The sequence below is a fragment of the Hyaena hyaena genome, unplaced genomic scaffold (assembly GCF_003009895.1).
Source record: "Hyaena hyaena isolate Hyena2069 unplaced genomic scaffold, ASM300989v1 scaffold_1137, whole genome shotgun sequence".
Classification (NCBI taxonomy): Eukaryota; Metazoa; Chordata; class Mammalia; order Carnivora; family Hyaenidae; genus Hyaena; species Hyaena hyaena.
In genome coordinates, this window is record NW_024081770.1 from 370,650 (window position 1) to 396,506 (window position 25,857).

Below are 25,857 nucleotides of genomic sequence, written 5' to 3' on the forward strand. Positions count from 1 at the left end.
GGAGACACAGACTCTGAAATAGGCTCCAGGCTCTGAGCTGGCAGTCAGCACAGAGCCCGACGCGGGGCTCGAACCCACGAACCGCGAGATCATGACCTAAGCGAAAGTCGGACGCTTAACCGACTAAGCCACCCAGGCGCCCCTGTTGATTAGATTTTTAACTTAAAATTACATGTCAGCAATTCTTTAGTAGGATGTTCTTTAACCTCCAAGTATTTGTGGTCCTTCCAAATATTTTTTATGGTTGATTTTAAGTTTCATAGCTTTGTAGTCTAGAATAAAGTGTTTTAAAATTTTATTGAACCAGAGAAAACCCTGAATAGCCAAAGTAATGTTGAAAAAGAAAACCAAATTTGAAAGCATCACAATTCTGGACTTCAAGCTGCAGTCATCAAAACAGTATGGTACTGGCACAAAAACAGACTTAGAGATCAATGGAACAGAATGGAGAACCCAGAAATGGAAACACAACTTTATGGTCAACTAATCTTCAAGAAAGCAAGTAAGAATATCCAGTGGAAAAAAAGATAGTCTCTTCAGTAAATGGTGTTGGGAAAACTGGACAGCAACATGCAGAAGAATGAACCTGGACCACTTTCTTACACCACACACAAAAATAAATTTAAAATGGATGGAAGACCTAAATGTGAGACAGGAAACCATAAAAATTCTAAAGGAGAAAACAGGCAGCAACCTCTTTGACCTCAGTCACAGCAATTTCTTACTAGACAGGTCTCTGGAAACAAAAGCAAAAATGAACAATTGGGACTTCATCAAGATAAAAAGCTTCTGCACAGCAAAGGAAACAATAAAACTAAAAGGCAGCTGATGGAACAGAAGATATTTGCACATTACATATTAGATAAACAGTTAACATTCAAAATCTATAAAGAACTGAGCAAACTTAACACTCAAAAAACAAATAATCTGGTGAAGAAATGGGCAAAAGGCAGGCATGAACAGACATTTTTCCATAGAAGACATCCAGATGGCTAACAGACACATGAAACGATGCTCAACACCACTTATCATCAGGGAAATACAAATCAAAACTACCCTGAGATACCACTTTACACCTGTTAGAATGACTAAAATGAGCAGTTCAGGATACAGGAGATGTTGGTGAGGATGCAGAAAAGAGGGAACCCTTTTGCACTGCTGGTGAGAATGCAAACTGGTGTGGCCACTGTGGAAAACAGTACGGAGGTTCCTTAAAAAGTTAAAAATAGAACTACCCTACAACCCAGCAATTGCACTACTAGAATTTATCCAAAGGATATAAAAATACTGATCCAAAGGGATATATGCATCCCAATGTTTATAGCTGTACTATCAACAATAGCCAAATTATGGGAAAAGCCTAAATGTCCATCGACTGACAAATGAATAAAGAAAATGTGGCATATATGTACAGGAGAATATTACTTGGTGATCAAAAAGAATGAAATCTGCCATTTGCAACAATGTGGATGGAACTAAAATGTATTATGCTTAGTGAAATAAGTCAGTCAGACAAAGATAAATATATATGATTTCACTCATATGTGGAATTTAATAAACAAAACAGAGGAACATAGGGGAAGGGAAGGGAAAATAAAATAAGATAAAAACAGAGAGGGAGGCAACCTGTAAGAGACTTTTCAACACAGAGAACAAACAGGGCTTTGGGTCTTATATGTAAGTGATGAATCACTAAGTTCTATTCCTGAAACCATTACTTCACTATATGTTAACTAACTTGAATTTAAAATTTTAAAAAAGTACATGTAAGCATTATCAAAGTCATAAAAGTTATGTTGACAAAACACTGTGGAAAGGATGGTAGAGAAGGAAGTTAATTCTATTTAGCAGGTCATCTTTAATACACGGTAATGTCAACACACTGTACAAAGATGAAAAAGTTAATATACTCAAATGTGTAGTTCTTGGAGTAAACATTCAGCTTTTGTATCAGTAATCCCATGGAGTAAAGTTTTAGTTTAGTGATGTTAATGGAACCACAGTGTTCCCATTAACACAGTGAGAATTGGGTTGTTCACTGTCCAGGTACATTGTCAAAGCATACCCCTTAGAACTCTGAAAATTAAAGGAAAAGCAAAATGTGTGCTGAATATACTGGAAATGACAAGAGCTTTGGCTCTTCAGTATTCATTGTATTGTCCTTTGCCTTTTTTGAAGACTGTGAAATGTATCATCTATCCGAAGGGGAGAAGAAAATGTCTTCTATAAAGAATAATTATAAATTGAACATTCTTCTACTTAAATACTTCTACTTATAACAGGCTAACATAGCCATTAGCACCGAAGCCTTCTTTTCTCCCTTTATAACTTTATTCCTCTTCCTTTCCGAACCTAACCCCTGTTATCACTCTCCCGAGTATCGTGTGATTATTCTCTGGCTTTTTTTGTTTTTATGACTTTGCCACCTATTTATGTTTTCCTATACAAATGCAATTTTGTTTTATCTGCTTTTGAACTTTGTATGAATAGAATCATTCTATGCATATTCTTCTGTTGCTTTTCCTATCCGACAGTATATTTTTAAGTCTAATTCATGTTGAAATGCATAATAATAGTATGTACCGCTGTATAATATCCCTTTGAATGAATACTTTTTCTATTCTACTATTGAGAGACTTTTGAGTTGCTTCTAGGCTTTTTTTCCCTCCTATAACCTTGTGTACATGCCCCCTGGTTTACTTGTGTGATATGTTGGCTTCCCAAAGATGTCTGCATCCTAGTCCTCAGAGCCTATGACTACATAACCTTATGTGACAAGAGGGACTTTCAAGATATGATTAAGTTAAGGATCTCGATACGGGGAGATTATTCTGGATTATCAGGGTGGGACCAATACATAGTAATAAAGGAAGCAGGAGGAGCAGAATTATTGAGAGATTGGAAGATGGTGTGCTCTTTGGAAGTACATTTGAAGATGGGGATTAGGCCATGAACCAAGGAATGTAGACAACCTACAAAAGCTAGAAAAGACAAGGAAATGAATTCTCCCCTGGAGACTCCAAAAGGAACACAGCCCTGCTGAACTTGATTTTAGGACTTTTGACCTCCTGAACTGTGAGAGAATAAATTTGTGTTGTTTTAAGCCACTGAATTTGTAGTAATTTGTTACACAGTAGCAATAGGAAACCAATATGCTTGTGTAAGAGTTTCTTTGGAGTATATATATAGAAGTAGAATTGCTGGGTCATAGTTAATGCACATATCAAATTTACTATTAATAACTAACTTTTTTCCCAACTAGGACAGCACCAGTTAAACTCCCTCTCGCAGTGTGTGTTGGTTTCTGTTGTTCCACATTCTTGCTAACATGTGATACTGTTAGAATTTTTTGTTTTTGCCAGTCTGGTGTGTTGAAAGTTGTATCTCATTGTGGTTTCAATTTTTATCTTCTGGTCATTAAAGAAGAAAATTAGGGCGCCTTTTCTGTGAAATACTTGTCCATGTCGGTTGACATTTTTCTTACTGAGTATGTCTTTTTCTCACTGTTTTGTAAGAGTTCTTTATCTGTCTGTCTCTCTATCATCTCTCTCTCTCTCTATCTCTTCTTAGCACCAACCTCCTTAACAGTTATGTATATTGTAAATATCTTATTCTTCTCTATTGCTTGCTTTTCATTTTTAATGATGAGCTCAAATTCTTAATTTTAATGTAATTTAATCTATCAATTGTCTCATTAAATGTTGCATTATTTGCTTCTTGTTTAAGAAACAAAAGGTTATAAAGAAAAATATTGAATATTGTCTTTTATCAAATTTTATAAATTATTTTTTTGTCAAGTATTTAATCTAATTTCAATTAGTTCATGTGTTACAGTGTAAGACAGAGATACAAATTCAGTTTTTTTGTTATTTGGATAAACAATTGGTCTTGTGTCATTTATTGATTAGATCACACTTTCTCATGATCTACAATGTCTGCTTTGTCGTAAATTCATTTTCAATATAAACATGGTTCTATTACTAGGCCCTATATTCTTCCTCTGCTCTATTAGTCTATGCCTGTACCAGCATCATACTGCCTTAATTTCCATGGGCTATAATGAGTCTTGGTATCTGGTAGGCACAATCTCCCAACCCCACCCCCAACCTTGTTCTTCAGGAGTATCCTGGCTTTTCTTGGCCATTCTTTCTTTCCTGTAAATTCTGTAATCAACTTGATGAGTTTCTGTTAGAATTGTGGTGAATTTATAGATCAATTTGGAGAGAATTATGATATACTTTATGATATTTAGTCTTCCTGCTTGATAATATGATAGTTCTTCCTACTTAATTTTCTTTAATGTCTTTCAGTAAAGTTTTTTAGTTTTCTCTATAGAAGCCTTAAGTCTTTTCTTTATCCTACATATTTAAAAATGTTTATTACTATTTTATTTATTTATTTATCTATCTATTTATTTATTTATTTTTAATGTTTATTTTTCAGAAAGAGAGAGAGAGACAGAGTGTGAGTGGGGGAGGGGCAGAGAGATTGGGAGACACAGAATCTGAAGCAGGCTCCTGGTTCTGAGCTGTCAGCACAGAGCCCGATGCAGGGCTTGAACCCACAAACTGTGAGGTCATGACTTGAGCCAAAATAGGACACTTAGCCAAATAAGTCACCTAGATGCCCCATGTTTATTGCTCTTTTAAATTGTATGTTTGAAAAATTTACATTTTAACTAATTGTTGAGCCTACCTAGAGACATAATTTACTTTCATGTATTGATTTTGAATCTAACATCTGTCTTATTAATTTAAATTTTTACTTAAAAAATTTTCCCACATGACATAGATACCTAAAAAGTAAATTTTAAGGGAAAGGAAATTAGAATTTATTAAGTTTTTTATGTGCCAAATAGCACAGTTTATTTCACTTAATCCTCATAACTATTTTATTGCTAATTTCCTCAGCAAACATTTATTAAGTAATCCCTATGTGTTACACCTTTTTTTCTTTGAGATTTTCTATGTAAGCAATCATATAATCTACAACTAATAAAGGTTTCTGTTTCTTTTCAATCCTTTACCTTTTATTTCTTTTTCTTGCTTTACTGTGCAAGGACCTCCAGTACAATGTAGAATAAGATTGGTGAAAACAGGCACCCTTGAACCTGAGCTTTATAGAAGATGCTTTCAAAGCTCATTGTTAGGTATGAGGTTTCTGTGGGTCTTTTGAAATGCCCTTTTTTGGATTAAGAAAGTGCCTTCCATTCCCCATGTGTTAAGGAGATTATTTTTCTTCTTTTCATTTTTTTTTTTAAATTTCTGTTTATTTATTTTTGAGAGCACGCACGCGCGCGAGAGAGAGCATGAGTTGCAGAGGGGCAGAGAGGGAGACACAGAATCTGAAGCAAGCAAACTCCAGGCTCTGATCTGTCAGCACAGAGCCCGATGCCGGGGTCAAACTCATGAACCGTGAGATCATGACCTGAGCTGAAGTCAGACACTCAACTGACTGAGCCACCCAGGCACCCCTCTTATTTTCTTTTAAATGACAAATAGTTGTGGTAATTTATCCAATTATTTTCCTCTATCAAGATATGATTTTTTCACCTTAAATTGTTAATGTGTTGAATCACTTTAATTACTCTTCTCATGATAAAGCAATGTAGAATTCCTAGTAAACACCAACTTGGTCTTAATAAGTTATCCTATTTATATACATTGTTTGATTCGTTTTATAAAAATGTTTATTTTCAGTCTTTGCATTATATTCACTCGTTAAGATTGGCATATATTTTTTCTATTCTTATAATACCCCTGTCGGATTTAGAAAGCTACAAATGAATCTCTTCCCATTTTATGGAATAGTTTGTGTAAGATTAGAATTGCCCAATGCTTGAATGGTAAAATTTTCTAGAAATCCATCTGGATTCTCTTTCCGTGTGTGCCGTGGCATGCACTTAATGGGACTATTTTAAACTACTGATTCATTTGCTTTAAAGCTTATAGGAGTCTTTGTGTTCACTCTTTTTTTAAAGACATGGTTTTTGTTAACCTGTATGTATGTGTTTATTTCATCTAAGTTTTCAAATTTATAGGCACATAGTCATTCATAACATTTTATTTGTTTAATCTCTATTAACAACTGTAGCTTCACCCGTTTTTATTCCTGAGTTAAAAATTTTAATGCCTGTCTCTTTTTCCCCCTTGATTATTTTCTCTACATTTGTATATTATATTACTTTTTTGACCTTTGTTGACTCTTTTCATTATATGTTTATTTTCTTTTTCATTAATTTCTCTTATTTTTATGATTTTCTTTCATTTTCTTGTGTTTAGTTTGCTTTCTTTTTTTCTAATTTCTTTGTGCTGGGACATTTCATTAAGTTGAACTTTTCATTCTTTTCTAATGTGAACATTTAAAACAAAAACTTTAAGAACCTCTATAACTGTGTCCTACAGTTTTGGTACATAATGTTTATGTCATACTGTTATTCTTAATATTTTATAAAATTTTCTAATTTCCATTTTGATTTTTTTGATTGATAAGTTGTTCCGAAATGTATTTTACATTTTCAAATATTTTGTTTCTCTATTTTACTTTTTCTAACTAAAGTGCGCTGTGGATAAATGATACGTTTTGCATGATACCAGGTATTAGACATGGTGATTTCAAATCAGCTGACTTGATGACGTAGCTTGTCGTCAGTTTTCCTAAATGTTTGATGTCAACTTGACCAATAGTATGACATGTCTTGAGGTTGGGTGTAGTGTGTAGCCAGATGTATCAGATGTGCTTATATAGGAGCATGTTGGTGGCTGAGTTATGATGGGATAACATGTTTACAAGGTGTTCTTTCTTTTTAAGTAAACAGAGAGACTGGGACACTATGGAGCTTTAAAGTTGGACTTTCCATTAATATTATAAGTTTATTATTGCTGTGTCCAAAGGAGCATGTGGGAGTCTTGTAGATTTGAGAGGGTTTTTGTGGTTTCTGCCTCTGTTGTTCCACCCTATGCATAGCCTAAACCAGGGAAGAACTATAGTTGGTTAAATTGATTGCTTGTTTTGTTAAATCATCTCAGAAGTGAGTTGAGAGTTATAGAATGATTCCTGACCCTGTTGCTTCTATGAGTGGGTGCCAACTGGTAAGTCCAATCTTTCTAACCCAGCCAAACCCAGACCTGAAAAATGTGATGAATGGTGTAAATGCCTGACTCTGCCAAGGGCTTGATCTAGTTTGTAAAAAGACCATTATAGTGTTCTGCCAGCTGGCCAAGGAAATATCTGGAGCAAGGCAGCAGGCAGAACACCAGTTTCTGGAGGGGCTAACTAACCCTATCCAAGAGGGAATAGCTTAGACAAGGCTGCCAAAAATCCAGTGTGTTTGTCTAGAAGGCTCTTTCTTGTAAGTATTTCTTAGAAAGCATGTTGCTGCTTTATACAGGAAAAGACAGGCTGAGTGCTGGGTCTACTACTATGTCTATCCAGACTATTTATGAATGATTCGTGCTGTTGGAAACAGACCCTTGGAAGGCCTAACCACATACTGACACCTTCAGTTTGATACATGGTTCTTCATCTCATTTTGGAGGGCTGGAGGCTCATGCCCCACTGTTTTGTGGAGCATATGGCCATAGAACCTCTGGAGGGGGTCCAACTGCTCTCAACACTGCTGTTTATTTGTAGCCAAGCTAGGATGAACACCAGTAAAATGGAGAGCCTGGCATAGGAATGGGGAAAAAGGGTTGCAGGGGCACAGTGGCTTACAGAAGGAATGGAATGTATGTGGAGCCAACCCCAGGCATCCACCTGGAAGGTCGTTGGGAAATAGTTCCATACTGCTTCCAAGTCCTCTTCCCAGTGGATGATGCCTGATTTTTTCTAATCTGGACTTGCACAATTGAACACACTCCTGTGGCTGGAAGATTTGTTCTTATCATTTTCTTTCAAGCTTAAGATCTACTAGATTAAAAGTTTGCTGAGAATTCTGTTTTGTGAACCAATATCAGGCTGATAACTTTTTGGTCTGTAATATTTATCCTTTTGGAAAATCAGGATGTTTTCAGCATTATATATGTATATGTTCTGCCACAAAGATGTTGCAGTGTTTAACAAGTAGATGTGGAGACGGTCAGAGTTAAAGGCTCCATCTATATCAGAACATTGCCCAACTATAATATCTTGTCCATCTTTTTGTTCTTAGTTCTCTGGGATTTTCAGAGAACTAAGATAATGAAATACCTTTGGCATTCTGTGTAGTAACTCAATTGGACTGAATTTTAATGGTTAAGAATTTTATAGCCAGGATGATAATGGCTTAAAAAAATAACAGCGCCAGGTAGACTAGTGCTAAAACTTGCTAAAAGTGTAGAATGCTATACTGTTTTTCACATATTTATATTATTTATAAGAATCGACCCCCTCCATTTTGATAGCTGTTATTTGGTGTATCTTGCCTATTTTATTAGCAGTAGGTTAGTATGATGACTTCTATCTTTTTGGAAGGCACTTTTGAAGCTATAGTGCAGTCCTTGATGGCAGTCCCATCCCATAGTTACCACCCCGAGATAATTATGGTAATTACTACTGCTTTTATAAACTTTTTTCTTCTTGTTGTTTTCTCATATCATAATAAAAGCACTCAAACATGTAGAATAACAACCTATAACACTTTTTTTAGTGGTAGTGTGGATTATATTGAATAGTTAGGTATTTTTCAATTTTTTCTTATTATGAATTTCTAGAAATGAAATTGCTATATTGAAAAGTATAAAAAATTGTAAAGGTGTTTGCTACTTATTGCCAAATTGTCCTCCATATATATTGCACTACTTTGTATTCTCACCAACAATGATAAAAGTAGACTTTTCATAAAAGCTTTCAGTTTTTCAAAGTTCAAAAAACTTTCAGTTTGCCTCCCTGATTCACTTCATTTCTTACATGTCCACTTTGATAGGAAGGAAGGTGCCTCTGGCTAAACCACTCTTTTCATAGCTCACCCTTCATGTACTGGCCTTTTCTCAGACATTTTAATTATACACAGTAAAGTTTATAGACCATGGAGTTGTATTTTAATTCCACTTACAATGTATCTGCACACTCACAATATATTTGTAATAGGGATATTAAAGAAATTTAAGAATTCATCATTAAAAAAAACTTTTTAACATTTATTTATGAGGAACAGGCAGAGAGAAAGGGGGACACATAATCCGAAACAGGCTCCAGGCTCTGAGCTGTCAGCTCAGAGCCCGATGCAGGAGTCGAACTCACAGACTGCGAGTTCATGACCTGAGCTGAAGTAGGACGCTTAACTGACTGAGCCACCCAGGTGCCCCAAGAATTCATCATTGTCTTTTGTGCCAGCTTACCCGCAATTTTGGTTTCAACTGTGCTATAGTTCTTCCATTTTCCTGTGTGGTTTGTCTTGAGATATATTTGTATTTATTTTAAGAAAGATAAGTAAAAATAGCCATGATGACTACAATAAGAGCCAAAGAAAAGTGCCAACTAAGAAGGGAAGAACAAAGAAATAACACCAGCAAACCAAGTTTATTTAGCAACATAACTAAAATGGATAACCCCAGGGGCACCTGGCCGGGTCAACCAGAAGAGCATGTGACTTTTGATCTTAGGTCATGAGTTCAAACCCCATGTTGAGTATGGAGAGTACTAAAAAATAAATAAATAAACTTCAAAATGGATAACCTCCCAGGCAACTTGGTAGTAACAGTGACATTGAATAATCGTAGTTCAAATGATAATAACAGTGGTTTTGAAACCTCATTAAATTCTTTATTTTTTATTTTTTATTTCTAGGATAGAGAGAGACAGCGTGAACAGGGGAGGATCAGAGAGAGAGGGAGATACAGACTCTGAAACAGGCTCCAGGCTCTGAGCTGGCAGTCAGCACAGAGCCCGACGGGGGGCTCGAACCCACAAACCGCGAGATCATGACCCAAGCGAAAGTCGGAAGCTTAACCGACTAAGCCACCCAGGCGCCCCGAAACCTCATTAAATTCTTTTATGGCATCTGTTAACTACTAATTAAGTTTGGATGATTTAAATGAAAGTGTGCCCATTAAACATTTTCCAAAGAGAGCTGACCTGTATGAATTTACAAACTATTCCACCACCCACCATACTACTTAAGGTCCATAAAAGAATGAAACCTCAAAAATGTACATATTTTGGTAATATTTTGTATTATTCAAAACACTAAGAGACTTTTGTGAAAGAATTCAGAGAGACAAGATTTTTGTTTACAAAATTACATTCTGTGACTACATATTAAGAACTACAGTGAAAATTCTGTACTTTTCTCAGCAAGCATTGAATTAGGTCCAAAGCATTAGCTATCAGTTACCATGTCTTTGTTTTTATGCAATATGATCTCAAGCCTTGCATCAATTTAGAACAGTTATGGTTCTTGGTACAGAGAAAATCAGAATAATGGATTTGAAAACTTTAAAGACAAATCAAAATTTTCAACAGCTTAGCCTTTCAAACATTTTCTGGAAAATAAGTGATGTTTATGATCAGCCATAAATGTAAGGAGATGCTTTTATGGATTAGAATTAAATGAGTGTTACTAATTGATGTACCAATAAAAGCAATTTCTTAAAGCCTTAGACAGTTTGGCAATCCTTCAGTTTGAGTTTCAATGGCTTTTTCCTTTTATACTTTGTATCTCCATTAGCTTCTCTACCTTGTAACTCCATACGGCATTTTATTTTATTTTTTTTATATTTTTAAAAAATATTTTTATTTATTTCTAGGAGAGAGAGAGAGAGACAGCGTGAGCAGGGGAGGGTCAGAGAGAGAGAGAGGGAGTCACAGACTCTGAAACAGGCTCCAGGCTCCGAGCTGGCAGTCAGCACAGAGCCCGACGGGGGGCTCGAACCCACGAACCGCGAGATCATGACCTAAGCAACAGTCGGACGCCTAACCGACTAAGCCACCCAGGCGCCCCCATAAGGCATTTTAAAAAGATGTAGATGAAATATGGGACTGAACTTGGTCTCCAAACCTTTCTTTGCAGAAGTGAGATAGTAGGATGCTGGAGAAGGTATGTAGATATGTAAAGCCTTTGGGGAAAGTGGATGGACTACATAACAAAGCAAAAGCTAACAAACACACTTGTCCCGAAATCTCTAAATCAGTGGTTTACAGTATATTCCCCTCAGACCCCTGGAGGCCTTGGGTCTATTAAAGGACATCTGTCTAATTCAGTTGTTCTTAACTCTGACCTATAGCCAAAAGTCATATCTTCTGTCCAGCACGTCCCCCACCCATATGATTTAAATAATTTGTCAGTGGGACTAGGGTATCAGCCCTAAAGCTCTTCAAGTGATTCCAATGTTAGTAATGTTCTATTCCTATGAGTACATAATAGTGTCTGTAGAAGGAAGAAATGCCATATATATATATATACACATATCTTGGATCACCTTTTCTCTATAATTTATGGACACAATAAGTCAGATAAAAATTTATTAAACATTTCATGGGATTAATAGGGGCTTTTTGCATTCACATGTTTCCTCATATGTATGTTCTGAAAACAAGATTACCATCATGTGGACATTCTCAGACTTGAAGAGTTTTTTCACTTTCACTATGAAGAACCCAAGATAGGATTGAGATTGTGGTTAAAACAATCACCTTTGTAGGTTAAATGGTGGTCAAGACCAGTTCTTGACTTAATCATGAGCACTGGAAAATTTTATTATGAAGTGTTGGGGAGAGAAGCCTTAAATACAGAGAGGATAAAAGAGATCGTATGTAACCCATCCTTGCCATGATTCTAAGATTTGGATAAGGTTCTTAGCCCTGGGTCCTGCCTTGGAGAACCTTGAGTGGCTTCTCTGAGAAAATGGAAAGGAAGGATGGACTCCCTTTTGCTTTGAGGCTCCTTATGGGTCTCTAAATTATGTCTCTTTGGGGCTGGCTGGCATTCTTGAGTGCAGTGAACATAGCTCTTTTCTCAAGGACCTGAAAACTCAGACTACAGAAGTTCATTCTTTCTTCAGCTTCAGTGGATCTTGTAGGGAGGACGCATTTTCTGGGTATGCTATGTGGCTTCATATTCAGCTGAGGAACTTGCAGAAAAGGCTCCAAGTGTAAAGATCCTGAGTTAGAAATATATCAAATTACTGTTCTCTATGTAGCGGGTACAGTTCAGTTCCTTTGCTAAAATGTAAAGATTGCTTTTGACCTTATGATTTTGTCTTTTTAAATACTAAAAATCATACCCGACTGTCATATGCAATAAATAAGTCTGCACAAAAAGGCACTGAGAAGATCCCTGTGTTTCTTTTTATAAGAGCATTTATACTTAAAATATTTGAAAAAGGAAAAATATTATGACATAAAAATACTTGAAGCAAGAAGAGTCTACCACAATCATAAGAAACTCATTCCAGATTTTAACAGCCTTATTAAAGAAGCCCTTATTTTAATTTATTAGAAATCTCTCCTGTTGTAGATCATTCCTTGTTCTTTTGACCTAAGGGGGATGAATAAAAATTGGACACCATTCTTCATGTGATATTCCATTCTAGACCTAGAGGCATTTGTTAGTTTGCTATTCAAGTTGCCATTTTCAGCAATAAATAGGCCCAGTGCTTCTCTTATTTGTTCTGTTTCCTCCTTACTTGGCCTTCTGTGAAGCTATTCTAGTGAGTGTGGTGAACTTCTGAAGACTTCAAGTTAAAAGTAATTGATCATAGTTTCTCATCCTTACCTAAACAGTCTCTACTTTCCATTGCAAGTACTTTTTCTGAAATTAAAAAAATATATTTTTTATATTTTTAATATATATATTTTTTAATTTATAAATTTATATATGTAATTATTCTCTCAAACTACTTTGGGGGAAATACCGTCATGTGGATAGCACATAGACAACTAAACCTCAAAATGTATACAGAATGTATACAGGGGAACTCATATTTCCACCTCCAGATCCATCTCTCACTATGTGTCTCACTCAGTGCATCACTCCACCACTCACCCAGCTACCTGGACCCGATATATGGAATCATTTTCTACTCCTCTAGCTTTAGCAACCTTTCATCAAATGAATCAGCAAGTCCTGTTGTTTCTACCTCCTAAGTTGCTTTCAACTCAATCCATTCCCATCACCCCCACCATCACTAACCACCATCTCAGCCCAGAGACGGTTTATCTCTCACCTGGATCTCTTGCTTCCAATCCACTTTTTTACACATAAGCCAGGGTGGTATTTCTAAAATGAAGAATTGGGGCACCTGGGTGGCTCAGTTGGTTAAGTGTCTGACTTCGGCTCAGGTCATAATCTCATGGTTTGTGAGTTCGAGCCCTGCGTTGGGCTCTGTGCTGGCCTCTCTCTCTGCCTCTCCCCCACTCTGTCTCTCCCTCTCTCAAAATAAATAGATGTTAAAAAAAAGAAAAATCAATTATATTACTTCCACCCATCTTCTCAAAACCTTCTCTCCTCCTCCTGTGATAAATTTGTAATTCTAAACCTGGTCACTAGGCACCCCTTCATTAGCTTCCAACTAGTCCTTACTGTTCCTTCTCTGACTCTTCCTTGAGAGCTATCTTCAACTTCTTTCAGTTACTCAAACTTAATCAGCTTTCCACTGACTTTGCGGTTTGAATGCTATTTTCTCTTCTTGAGACATTGATCCTTTGGGTATCAGCTTAAACATTTCGCTTTCTTTGGGATATTTTTCTGACGTTACATTGAGTGTGGTCTCCAGCTATGTGTTCCACAATGTCCTATGTTTCTCCTACTACTACACTCATTTGTGATCATTGCTTGGCAAGTGAAATTTATTTTCTGCTGTCTTCTGTTTTTAAATGTTCCTTCCCTGTACAACAACAGAGTAAGATGCTTCTTTATATAATTATTTCCATAGTATTCTTCATCTTCTACAATTAATTTATACCTGTTTTAAGCACAATTTTCTTCATTTTTTAAAATTGGAAAATTAATCTAGAGTTTAATATACATTAGGGAAGTGTGCAATTATATCAGTTCTTCTGACCTCCCATTAGATGGATTATATCAAGTTTTTGAGTCAATTTGTGAAATTATCCCATAAGTACTGTAATGAAGACTTGGACAAAGCATATTTTAAGATGAATTATTATTTTTTAAAAATATTTTTAAATGTTTTTTTAAAATTTATTTCTGAGACAGAGAGAGAGAGAGAAAGTGTGTGTGTGTGTGTGTGTGTGTGTGTGAGTAGGGGAGTGTCAGAGAGGGAGGGAGACACAGAATTTGAAACAGGCTCCAGGCTCTGAGCTGTCAGCACAGAGCCCAATGCGGGGCTTGAACCCACAGACCGTGAGATCATGACCTGAGCCGAAGTCGGACGCTTAGCCAACTGAGCTACCCAGGCACCCCAAGATGAATTATTTTTTAAAAAAAACCACTAAAACTTAATGAAATAAATCTTTCTTTGAAGCTTTTAAATTGGAAGATTAACACTTACCACATATATCAACATAATTATTTTGTCTCTTAGAGTTATAAGTTTATCAGATAAGTTGCAGAGAGTTGCAGAGGTGGTAGAGAGGTTTTATAACACTTTTGTGCCCCCTGATCATGCTGAAGCATCCCTTTGTCTCTTGTTCTCATGTGGTTTTGGATAGTTTGATAACAAATACCCCTCAGTCTTAGGAGTTGGACTTTGGTGGGTAAGGCCCTTCTCCAGAAATGCAAACTATCACAAAAATAAGAGCAGTTGGGCCATGTCTACTCCAGAGTGGATTTTCAAGTCCAGTCAAACATGGTGCACCCACTGATATGTAACCACTAGAACATGTGCCACTCTCCTTCCTTATTCATTCCCTATCAATGAATTTTATGGATCTCACTGCTGACTAATCTCTTTATCATTTAGGACAGTATTGTCATATGAGAATCACCTATGAGCGTTTAAAAAATACCAATGTCTAATATGAATTGATTCAATATGGGGTGGAACCCAGGCTCTGGTATTTTGAAAACCTTCTCATTTATTAACCTTCTTGACTTTATTCATAGACTTTCACCTCCATCCAAATCTCTTCCATTTCAGTAAATGGCACTTTCATCCATAGCTTCTCAAATTATTTTTTCAGTTTTTGTATTTCCATCCTAGTTAACATGTAATGTAATATTAGTTTCAGGAGTACAACTTAGCAATTCATCACTTAATATAGAGCACCCAGTGCTCATCACAACGAGTGCCTCCTTAATACCCACCACCCATCGAGCCCATTTCCCATCCATCTCCCTTCCAGCAACCCTCAGTTCCCTATAGTTGAATCTCTTTTATGATTTGCCTCTCTCTTTTTTCCCCCAGTGTTCATTTGTTTCAGTTCTTTATTTTTTAAATAATTTCTTAAGTTTATTTATTTTGAGAGAGTGAGAGAAAGAGAGAGGGTGAGAGAAGGGCAGAGAGAGAGGGAGAGAAAATTCCAAGCAGGTTCTTCACTGACCCCAAAGTAGGGTTCAGTCTCACAAACCATGAGATCATGACCTCTGTCAAAGTCAAGAGTTGGATGCTTAACTGACTGAGCCACCCAGGCACCCCTGTGTCATTTCTTAAATTCCACATATGAGTGACATTAGATTCTCAAATTAAAACCTGAGATATACTCAATAATTTTTTAAATGTTTATTGATTTATTTTGGTAGAGAGACAGCATGAGAGCAGGGGAAGGGCAGAGAGAGAGGGAGAGAGAGAACCCAAGTAGGCTTCACACTGTCAGTGGAGAACCAGATGTGGACCTTGAACTCATGAACTGTGAGATCATGACCTGAGCTGAAATCAAGAGTCAGATGCTTAACTGACTGTGCCACCCATACTCTTCTTTCTCTAGTCCCCCATCCACAACCAATCCATCAGGAGGTACTGTAAACTCAACTTCCAATATATGTTTTACCTTCATTGCCTTTCTGTCAACCCAGACCATCCTCTTGCCTTGCCTGGATCACTGAAATTTCCTAATTGGTTTATCATATTCCAATCCTGTATCATCTTCCACAAAGTTCTTAATTTAAAAACATGATTTTAAACTTTTTATTATAAAATACTTAAACATTTAAATGGAGAGAGACCTTAAGGTTTATAAAATCTTAACATTGTACTATTTTGCTTCATGAGTTTTTCTTTTCTGTTCTTTTTTCTTTTTTTTTTAAGAAGGAAAATTATTGGTAGAGTTTAAGCTTCCTCCATACCTCTCCATGATGCCATTTCTTTCCTCCCCAGAGATAACCACTTACATAAATTTAGAGTTTATTATTCTCATTATGCTTTTATACTTTTGCTACTATTTGGTCCATAGATAGTGTTTAATATTGTTTTTAAATATTAGTGGTATTATATAGATGGTATCAGATTATAGGTTGTTTGTTTTACTTAATATGTTTTTTCTTAAATAGTTTATTGTCAAGTTTTTGTTTTACTTATGTTTTTGATGTTTGTTCAATACAGGTAGCTTTAGTTTATTCATTAAAATTGTTGTACAGTATGTTATCAGAATGAGAGATAATAATTTGTTTATTTTTCTATTGACCGATATTGAAATGGCTTATAATTTTGTCTTTTAGTAATGGACGCTGTAGCCCACATTTGTATATCTCTCTTCTGTACTTGTGCAAAAGTATCTCTAAATATATACCGAGGAGTAAAATATGGGCCTTTAGGGCCTTCCTAACTTTTATATGTTTTGCATAATTGCATTACAATCTTTAAAAAAATCTGATCAATCAAAAAAAACTATTATGGAGCACCTACAATATGCCAGTATGAAGCAGTAAACAGGAGAGACAAAATGTCTGCTGTCTTACATCTTATATACTAGTAGAGGGAAAACAAGTAAACTAATAAGATGATTTCAGTGAATGCTAAGTGCTGAATAATGAGTCATATCATCCTTCTACTTCAAGACCTGCAGTTATATTCCACTGCATTTAGGGTTAATGTAATAACTTCTTTCCAAACCTGTAAGATTTGGCACCATCTGGTCCCTGCCTTACTCCTCCTTTCTCTTTGGAGCTCCCTGTGCTTTTGCCACACTGACCTTGGAGTTTGGGGAACTCCCAAAGTGTTCTCCTGTGTCAGGACTTTTCACACACACTGTTCTAGCTTCCTATTAAGTTCTTCCCAATTTCTTTGACCGGATAACTCTTACTACTGATGCAACCCACAACTTACTTATCCGGTTCTCAGATAGACCTTTCTTGATCCCCTTAGAAATAGGTACCTTCTATTAAGTCTTTCTTATGGCATTCTGCTCGTTTCCTAGTATTACTTCCTACAACGTATTATTATACATTTATATGTCATCTGCCTCACCTAATACATTACAGGTTCTGTGAAGTCAGGGATGGTGCCTCTTTTGCTTCCTGCTCTATCTCCTAGCTCGCAGCTTGACATGGAATAGTTCCTTGGTGAATTTTATATTTTAATTAATTAATTTTAAAATGTATTCATTTAAATTCAAGTTAATTAATGTACAGTATAGTATTGGTTTCAATGATTCATCACTTATATACAACACCCAGGGGTCATCACTTACATACATACAACACTCAGTGCTCATCCCAACAAATGCCCTCTTTAATGCCCATCACCCGTTTAACCCATTCCTTCACCCCTTCCCCTCCAGCAACCCTCAGTTTGTTCTCTATTTTTAACAGTCTCTTATGGTTTTTCTCCCTCTCTGTTTTTATCTTATTTTCTCTTCCCCTATGTTCATCTGTTGTGTTTCTTAATTTCATATACCAGTGAAATCATATGGTATTTGTCTCTCTCTGACTGATGTATTTCACTTAGCATAATACACTCTAGTTTTACCCTTGTTGTTACTATCTTTTTGATCACTGAGTAGTATTCCCTCGTACGTATATACCACATCTTCTTTGTTCATTCATCAGTTGATGGACATTTGGGCTCTTTCCATAATTTGGCTATTGTTGATAGTGCTTCTATAAACACTGGGGTGCATGTGTACCTTCAAATCAGCATTTTTTTATCCTTTAGATAAATATCTAGTAGTGCAAATGCTGGGTAGTAATCTTGGTGAATTAAAAAAAATAATACAAATTTTTGTTTTTCTGAAAGTTTGGTTGCAGGCTCATTTTGAGCAGATGATTTGATTTTGTTTGGGTTTTGATTTCCCTCTCTCCTTCAGGGCTCTTTCCTCCCTAACTAAGGGTTTAGTTTAGCCTGTATGAATCCCCAGACCAGAACCAGGCCTTATTATCGATTTTAAAGTCTTCTGTCCTTGTGATACTAAAGATAACACAGACCTCATCAGAAGGCCAACAATGTTTGGTCTTGAGGCTATCACCCTGTCCACAGCCTGTCTCCCTTGGCTCTTAAGCAGATGAAATTCATAGCTCTAGATGGTGGTAGACAGCAGGGCCTTATATATATATATATATCAGGAGCCCATTTCTTCTGTCTTTCCCTCCCTCCTTCCTTCCTTCCCTCTCTCCCTCCTTCCTTCCTTTCCTCCCTCCTTCCTTCCCTCCCTCCCTCCTTCCTTCCCTCCCTCCCTCCTTCCTTCCTTCCCTCCCTCCTTCCTTCCCTCCCTCCCTCCTTCCTTCCCTTCCTCCCTCCCTCCCTCCCTCCTTCCTTCCTTCCTTCCTTCCTTCCTTCCTTCCTTCCTTCCTTCCTTCCTTCCTTCTTTCCTTCCTTCCTTCCTTCTCTTTCTTACTATCTGAAAGTAGGTTGAAGGTATTATGACATTTCACCCCAAAATACTGTAGCATGTATGTATATCCTAAAAAAAGAATATTCTCAGGGTGCCTGGGTGGCTCAGTCAGTTGGGCGTCCAACTTGGGTCAGGTCATGATCTTACGGCTCGTGAGTTCAAGCCCCATTTCAGGCTTTGTGCTGATAGCTCAGAGCCTGGAGCCTGCTTCAGATTCTGTGTTCCCTTCTCTCTCTGTTCCTCCCTCACTCATGCTCTGTCTCTCTGTCTCTCAAAAATAAATAAACATTAAAAGAGAAAGAATATGTTCCTACCAAATTATAATACCACTATATCACACCTATGAAAATTTATGTTAATAGAGTGATATTATCTAATATAATGTCCATGTTCAACTTTCTCTAATTTCATCCCCCCCAAAAATTGCATAACAATTTTTAATGAAAGATCACACTTTTTTTTTTTTTTAAATTTCTACATCTTCTTTAAGCCAGAACAGCTCCCTGGCCCTATTTTATTTTTATTTTAAATTTTTTTGTCTCTCACAATATCAACATTTTTGAAGAGTTCAGGTCAGGCTTCTGATAGAATGACCAATAATCTGTATTTTTTTTTAAGTTTTCTTTTTCCAAGAACACTCCATGTTTTTGATGGTATAGTGTCCTCATCACATTGCATCCCACGAGGAGGCACATGATGTTATTTTGTCTCATTAGTGGTAACGCTAAGTTTGATTACTTGTTTCAGATGATCTCCACTAGACCTTTTCAGGATAAAGACATCTTTTTCTCTTTGAATTTAATAAGGGATCTTTGGGGTGGCCACTCTGAGACTATGTGAATACTCCGTTTAGTAACAACCTTTCACCTAGTGGTATTAACATCTGTTGGTGATGCTCGTATATGTGATTGTATTGGTAGTTGCCAAATAGATATTATATAATTTACCACTTTTTCTACATATATATGTGTATGTATATATGTGCGTGTGTGTGTGTATTGTTTGTTTGCTTGTTTGTTTTTGAGAGAGAGAGAGAGAGAGAGAACACAAGCAGGGGAGAAGGGCAGATTGAGTGAGAGAGAGATAATCCTAAGCATGTTCCATGCTCAGTACAGAGCCCAACATGGGGCTAAATCCCAAGACCCTGGGATCATGACCCGAGCCGAAATTAAGAGTCAGATACTCAACTAACTGACCCACCCAGGAGCCCCTACTTCTACATTTTTTTAAGCTGACATTCTATAAAGAAGCCTGTTTTTGTTGTTGTTGTTCATTTGTTTGTTTCAGTATTTTAAAAGTATTATTATGGGCTCATAGTTTCTTTTTTCATAGGACATTCTGACCAAAAGTAAAGTAGTGCCTTTCTGCATATTTTTTCATAGTGCCTAATATATATTTATTATATATTTTTCTTATATGATACTTCATAATCATTGTCTATGTGAAATAAAATATTATAATAAATAGCATAGTGTGGAAAAACACTTGCCCCTTCACCAACTTTGAGATGTTGTTGTAGTCAGGTTTAAAATTTCTTTCTTCATTTACTGTGGTTAACAACTATGGTAGTGATTTATTTTCATTTATGTTCCTTTGGTGACTTCAACATGAAATCAAATCTGGCATTGTTATTAAAAATTCATTGGGTAAAGTTCTTAGTGATAAAATATCATACACAGAAATACACTTCTTTCCCTTTCTCCCTGACAACAATGCATGTGTATTTAATAATGCCCTCTCTGTCTTATTTTTAGGATCGAAGGTTCAATGATGAAATTGACAAGCTAACTGGATACAAGACAAAATCACTATTGTGCATGCCTATCCGAAGCAGTGATGGTGAGATTATTGGTGTGGCCCAGGCGATAAATAAGATTCCTGAAGGTGCTCCATTTACTGAAGATGATGAAAAAGTAAGTTTTCATGCTTTTTGTGACTTGTATTCTCCTTTTTGATCATTGATTGCTATTCTCTCTGCAAGGAACAGGACTTGCGTGAGTAGCTGTTGACCCATTCATGGGTCAAAGAACTTTTCTTGTGTTTTACAAAATGTAGCGGAAGTTTTGAATATTTCCTAGAATGTGGTACAATTGAAAATAATTACTTCATCTTTTTCTTAGCTTGCTTTTCATTGCAAGCTCCAGTAGTATCCTTCCCTGGTCTTTATCTTCCTTACATGTAAGATACACTGCCACCACATATGGCCCAAGGGAAGATAAGGGACGATGGGACAATTACAGTGTTTTGGAAACTCAGCACTTCCTCTTGTGTTTTCTTAACTACTGCGAAGAATTTTCTCAGTTCTTATATAAAACTCTCAATAAAATGAATGTTATTTAATTGTTATTCCAAATTGCTAATAAAAAGAACATTATTTTTGTCCCAGAAGAGCAATTGACTTTGGTAGAAGTGATGTCTTTTTTGTTCTGAAAGTTTTAAGTTTTTACCAGTAGTTTATTCACTAGCTGATATTAAAAGGGAGACTCTTCAAAAAGCTGAAGTTCTTTCTGGCTTTGAAGCTCTTATTACCTCCCTATTGAATAGAATCTGGTGGAATATTTATAATTTTTGTGGTAAAAGCAAATCTCAAATTAGTTTAAGTTTGATGGCTGCCATACACGTATTTGATTAAAAAGACACTTTAGAGGAGTACCTGGGTGGCTCAGTCGGTTAAGTGTCTGACTTCGGCTTAGGTCACGATCTCACGGCTCTTGGGTTTGAGCCTTGCGTCGGGTTCTGTGCTGACTGCCAGCTCAGACCTGGAGCCTGTTTCAGATTCTGTATCTCCCTCTCTCTCTGACCCTCCCCTGCTCATGCTATCTTTCTCTCTCAGAAATAAATAAAACATTAAAAAATTTTTTTAAAAAAGACACTTTATGTAATTTAACCTTCCAGATGGGAAGTTGCTATTTGCTAGTGCTAATTCCTAATGCATTAAATTAATGCAAATGTTCTGGTATAAAAGGCCAGCGTAAAATATGATTATAAGGAGACAAGATTTTTAAGTGAAGAGAGTCCTTTACTGAGGTCATATCTGTAGTTGAATTTGAATAACCCATATCCCAGAAAATGTTTATAAACCCTGAGATATGATAGGACCTCAGACAATTTCCTGCTGATTCAGTGAAAAACGACAGTGTGGAGGCACTTGTGTTGGGGCTGTAGGAAGCACAATGATAAATCCCAAATATGTAATGCCATCTTGGAGCTGAACAAGGCAGAAGGCAAGATCATCAATAAGATGATGTAGAACATGCTTCTGGAAGAGGTGGCATTTTATTTGACCTCTCAAGAAAGCATAGGCTTCCATCAGACAGAGCCAGGTGAGAAGGTGAGGATGTTTAGGATGTATCAAATGTAGGCTACCTCATTCACTCTGCAAATGTTTCCATGGAATGTAGAGACAAAGCAAAAATGTTATTTTGTGCATTTTGCACCAAAGGTGACAGAGTCTTATAATCATGTGCTCTTATAAGGATTCAAATAAAAGGACTAGAGTTTTGTGTTCTTCCAAACATCCCACTACCTGCCTACGACATCTCCCAAACAGTTTAGTTTACGGATGGTAGCCTTGCCTTCACCCTGCCTCCTTCACTTGAAAGGATCCTCTTATATATTTCACCCTCACCTCTGATTGCACTTATGTCAGATTTGTTTTCTGGACTTCTCTCAGTGGATTTATATTTATGGCCGAAGGCTTCATGAGCTCTGAATGATTTAGAGGGAAGTTCTGCCCAAGGATTTGTCTTGAGCAGCATCACATTTAGCTCTACTGAGAACAAGGGCTGGGATAGAGTTCCAGCCCCACTAAGGACAGTGGCCTGCTTTGTATGAGACACTTAATCTGTGACTCTTAATTCTCTCCTCTGTCAACTATACTAGTCACTATTTACAGCATGAGAATTCAATAAGATCATAAATAATAAATACTTTTTAATATAAGAAGCTAGGTAAATATAAAACATAAATACTTATTTTTAAATTATCATTTTCCCAAGAACTTTAAATGTTCTTCTATATTTGCCACTTATTCCCAGGCAACTTATTTCTTAAATTCAACCTAAATTGAGTATCACATTTGCTCCATGTGTTATATTTTTCTCTTTTGCAATTATCCTATGTGTCCAGAATATCATTTAGTTTTTTAGTCTCTATAATTCCCTCACCTGAATTAAAAACCCTACTCTAAAAAAAAATTACAAAAATAAAAACTAAAAACCCTACTCTAGTCTCACTTCTTGGAAGGGGTCTTACCAGTTTGGGTGAGTTAATAGTGTTCATGCAGGTGACATGATGGAGAATATTTTATCTCAACTTGTGTGTCTGGATATTGTTCTTTCCTACAAGGATTCCATACATGAAAAAGGCCAAAAAAAATCTAGAAATGATTAATAGGAAAGAACAAGATCTAGATACTTCTTTCAAATAAGAGAAGATATTGTGGCATAATGGCTGCATATAGGTCATAGCAGCAGTCTACCCTGGTTGAAACCCCATCTCTGCCACAGCCTACGTAACCTTGGACAAGTTGCTTAGCTTTTCTGTGCTCCAATTTTCTCCTCTTGGAGGAAAGATGATAATAATAATACTTATTTCATGGGGCTATAGGGGGATTATACGAGAGAATACAGGGAAAGAAGTTGGAAGAGCGCCCAGCACATAGTAAGTCCTCATTAAAAATTAGCTCTTACTGACAGCACATTAATACTTGGGAGATACAGTATGGTCTCAGTTAAAAAGTTACTTCTATATAAATTGTCTAGAAGTTTTTATTAAGGATGGCCTATATGCCAGTTCCACTCTTGGAGTTACAACAATGAAATGAGGGATCTACTTCTTTGTAAATTCACATTTGTCTTGTGTGACTGTCAATGCACATGGTATTTTAATTGGCATAAATTAAAAAAAAAAAGTCTTGGCACAAGACAATGCTTCAGCTAATATGTAGTCTACTTTTTAATGTAGAATTATTTCTTACATATATAGCCACATGTGAATGTGGGCTACATTTGCCATTTTTAGGGATTATGAAGTTTTTTTTTTCTTTTTCTACATAGCCTAGTTTGCTTAGTCATTGCCCCATTACTGGAAATTTGGGTTATTTCTGGTTTTTCACTAATTCAAATAGCTCCTGAATGAACCTCTTGAACAAATTACCTTTTTCTTTTGTGTTATTTCCTTGAGGTATATTCCAAAGACTGAAATTACTGAGTCAAAGGGCAAGAAAAGTTTTATAGCTCTCATTCCAAGATACAGATAGCTTTCGGGAATATTGGACCTATTTATAATAGTAGTAGCATGTGCAGACCTCTTTTTGCAGAGCCCCACCAACTTCGTTCAATTCACATTATAAAACTCAAATTAGTTTTCTTTGGTCTGTCAGGCAGGCTTCAGACAACCTCCTCCGACATTCACCAGTATAAAGTTAGTTCCAGTATTGCTTGCAAGTAAGGAAACAAGGAAGGGAAATGGAAGCCCGGTGCTCGGTGCTGGGCTGGGGGCTCCAGATATGTTAGCTTTTGAGGCAGGTTCAAGTCTTTGCCCTGCTACTTATTAGCTGAGTGACCTTCAGCAAGCTGCTCAATTTTTCTTAGCCTCAGAACCTCCATAATAGCATTGTTGTGAGGGGTAAAATAAAAAACAGGTGTAAAGTGCTTAAGGTAGTGCTTACAGTAAATGAACATCATGAAATCTCATCATCTATTTCAAGGACAAACAAATAATTTGAATCTATTTGTTATTTTACTTTATAAAAATAACTGCTATGTCATCGTTCATATGGGTTGTGGTAAATTTGTTGCATATTTAGCATAATATGATTTGTATGTCCTGATTTCTTAAAATGTCAGCTTCTGGAGACTATCAGCTGTGTTGTGTTTGGTGTAATTCCAAACATTTTACAATATGAGAATCAGTAAATAATTTCCCTGGGATAAACTGAAAATAAAATGTGGTATATTCATTTCTGGACTACTTATGTATCTAACATAATTGTGCATAGGATAATATTGTCTCTTGAAACTTATATGCCTATATATCAATGGCTGTGCTGTATCATATTCATGGAAAAGGCTGGGAAGGTCATCAAGATCATTTCCCCCCAACCCTGCCCTCATCCTCAGGAATCTTCACCTGACAGGTGGTCATCCAGACTCTGCCTAAAAGCTTCTCTTTTAATGACTTTAAAATCATCATACTCTCTAAAGTTCTTGCATAATTAGCAAAAATTTTATCAGCAGTGATTAGAGTTTTGTGTGAAATAATAGTCTACCATAAGCACATATTAATAATTTAAATTACATACTGACAAATTACTAGTTCGGTAATTCACGTTGGAAGTGCACACAAAGGCAGATCATACAAAAGAGATGATTGGAATTTCTTGGTTCACTTCATGGGTTTCTAGCAAATGTCCCTGTTTTTCAGTGAAATGTATAAGCCAGCTGATTTAGATGATATGACTACACTCCTTGCATCCAATTAATTTATCACTCTGTTACTCTTGGGTGAGTAAAGAGAGGCATTATTTTGCAGAATAAAATAAAGAGACTTGGATGGGAGCAAACATTGGTGATCTATCAAGATATAGGGGCAGGTCAGATGAAACCTGGGGTATGAAAATGATCATTGGCTCTTCTCTGCCCTTCCCAGGTTGCCTCTACCCAGTCCCCAGAAGAGCCATTCTCACTGCAATGTTGCATAAAGAATATGTCCATTGCATTTACTTTCCAACTGCTGACATATAAGTAGTTGTGGCTCTAAGTTCTTTGGCTAATCTCCACAGGGTTTCTTCAGCATATAGTCACCTTTCTCCAGCTCATAATTCAGAGTGTTCAGCCACCCTGCTGTTCTGCTTCTTGCCAGCATGTTCAGATACCCTGCAGAACTGGGATGCAGCCAGCTGAGCTTGGCTGCTGGGACTGGCCATGTTCCAGGAATCCGTTATGGGTGACGCTGCCCTGCCAGTTGGTGTTGAGGATGGTGCACGGATGATGCTAATATGACTTGTAGAAGCTGGAGCTTTGTTATTTGCAACAGGCTTGAGCCTCACAGCCAAATAATGGGAAGGATCTGATAAACTCTTGGCTTTACATTTTAAAGCGATTCTTGATTGTGCAAAGGCTAATGTTTAAGATCCTGCTGAGATGTCAAGGGTGCAAAAGGTATTACAGTTTACTTTGGTGAGGAAGAGGGATGTTGAATACACTGTGC

The 25,857-nt window shown here is 36.6% G+C and overlaps 1 protein-coding gene across 1 annotated transcript in view; it reads left to right on the forward strand.

The window, feature by feature from the left end:
* The window catches only part of LOC120224241 (dual 3',5'-cyclic-AMP and -GMP phosphodiesterase 11A), a 217,510-nt gene that overhangs the window by 35,454 nt on the left and 156,199 nt on the right, over positions 1-25,857 (forward strand). Inside the window, exon 2 of the mRNA XM_039222485.1 lies at positions 20,400-20,558. Within this exon, the coding sequence (XP_039078416.1) occupies positions 20,400-20,558 (159 nt within the window). The remainder of the gene's footprint in view (positions 1-20,399; positions 20,559-25,857) is intronic.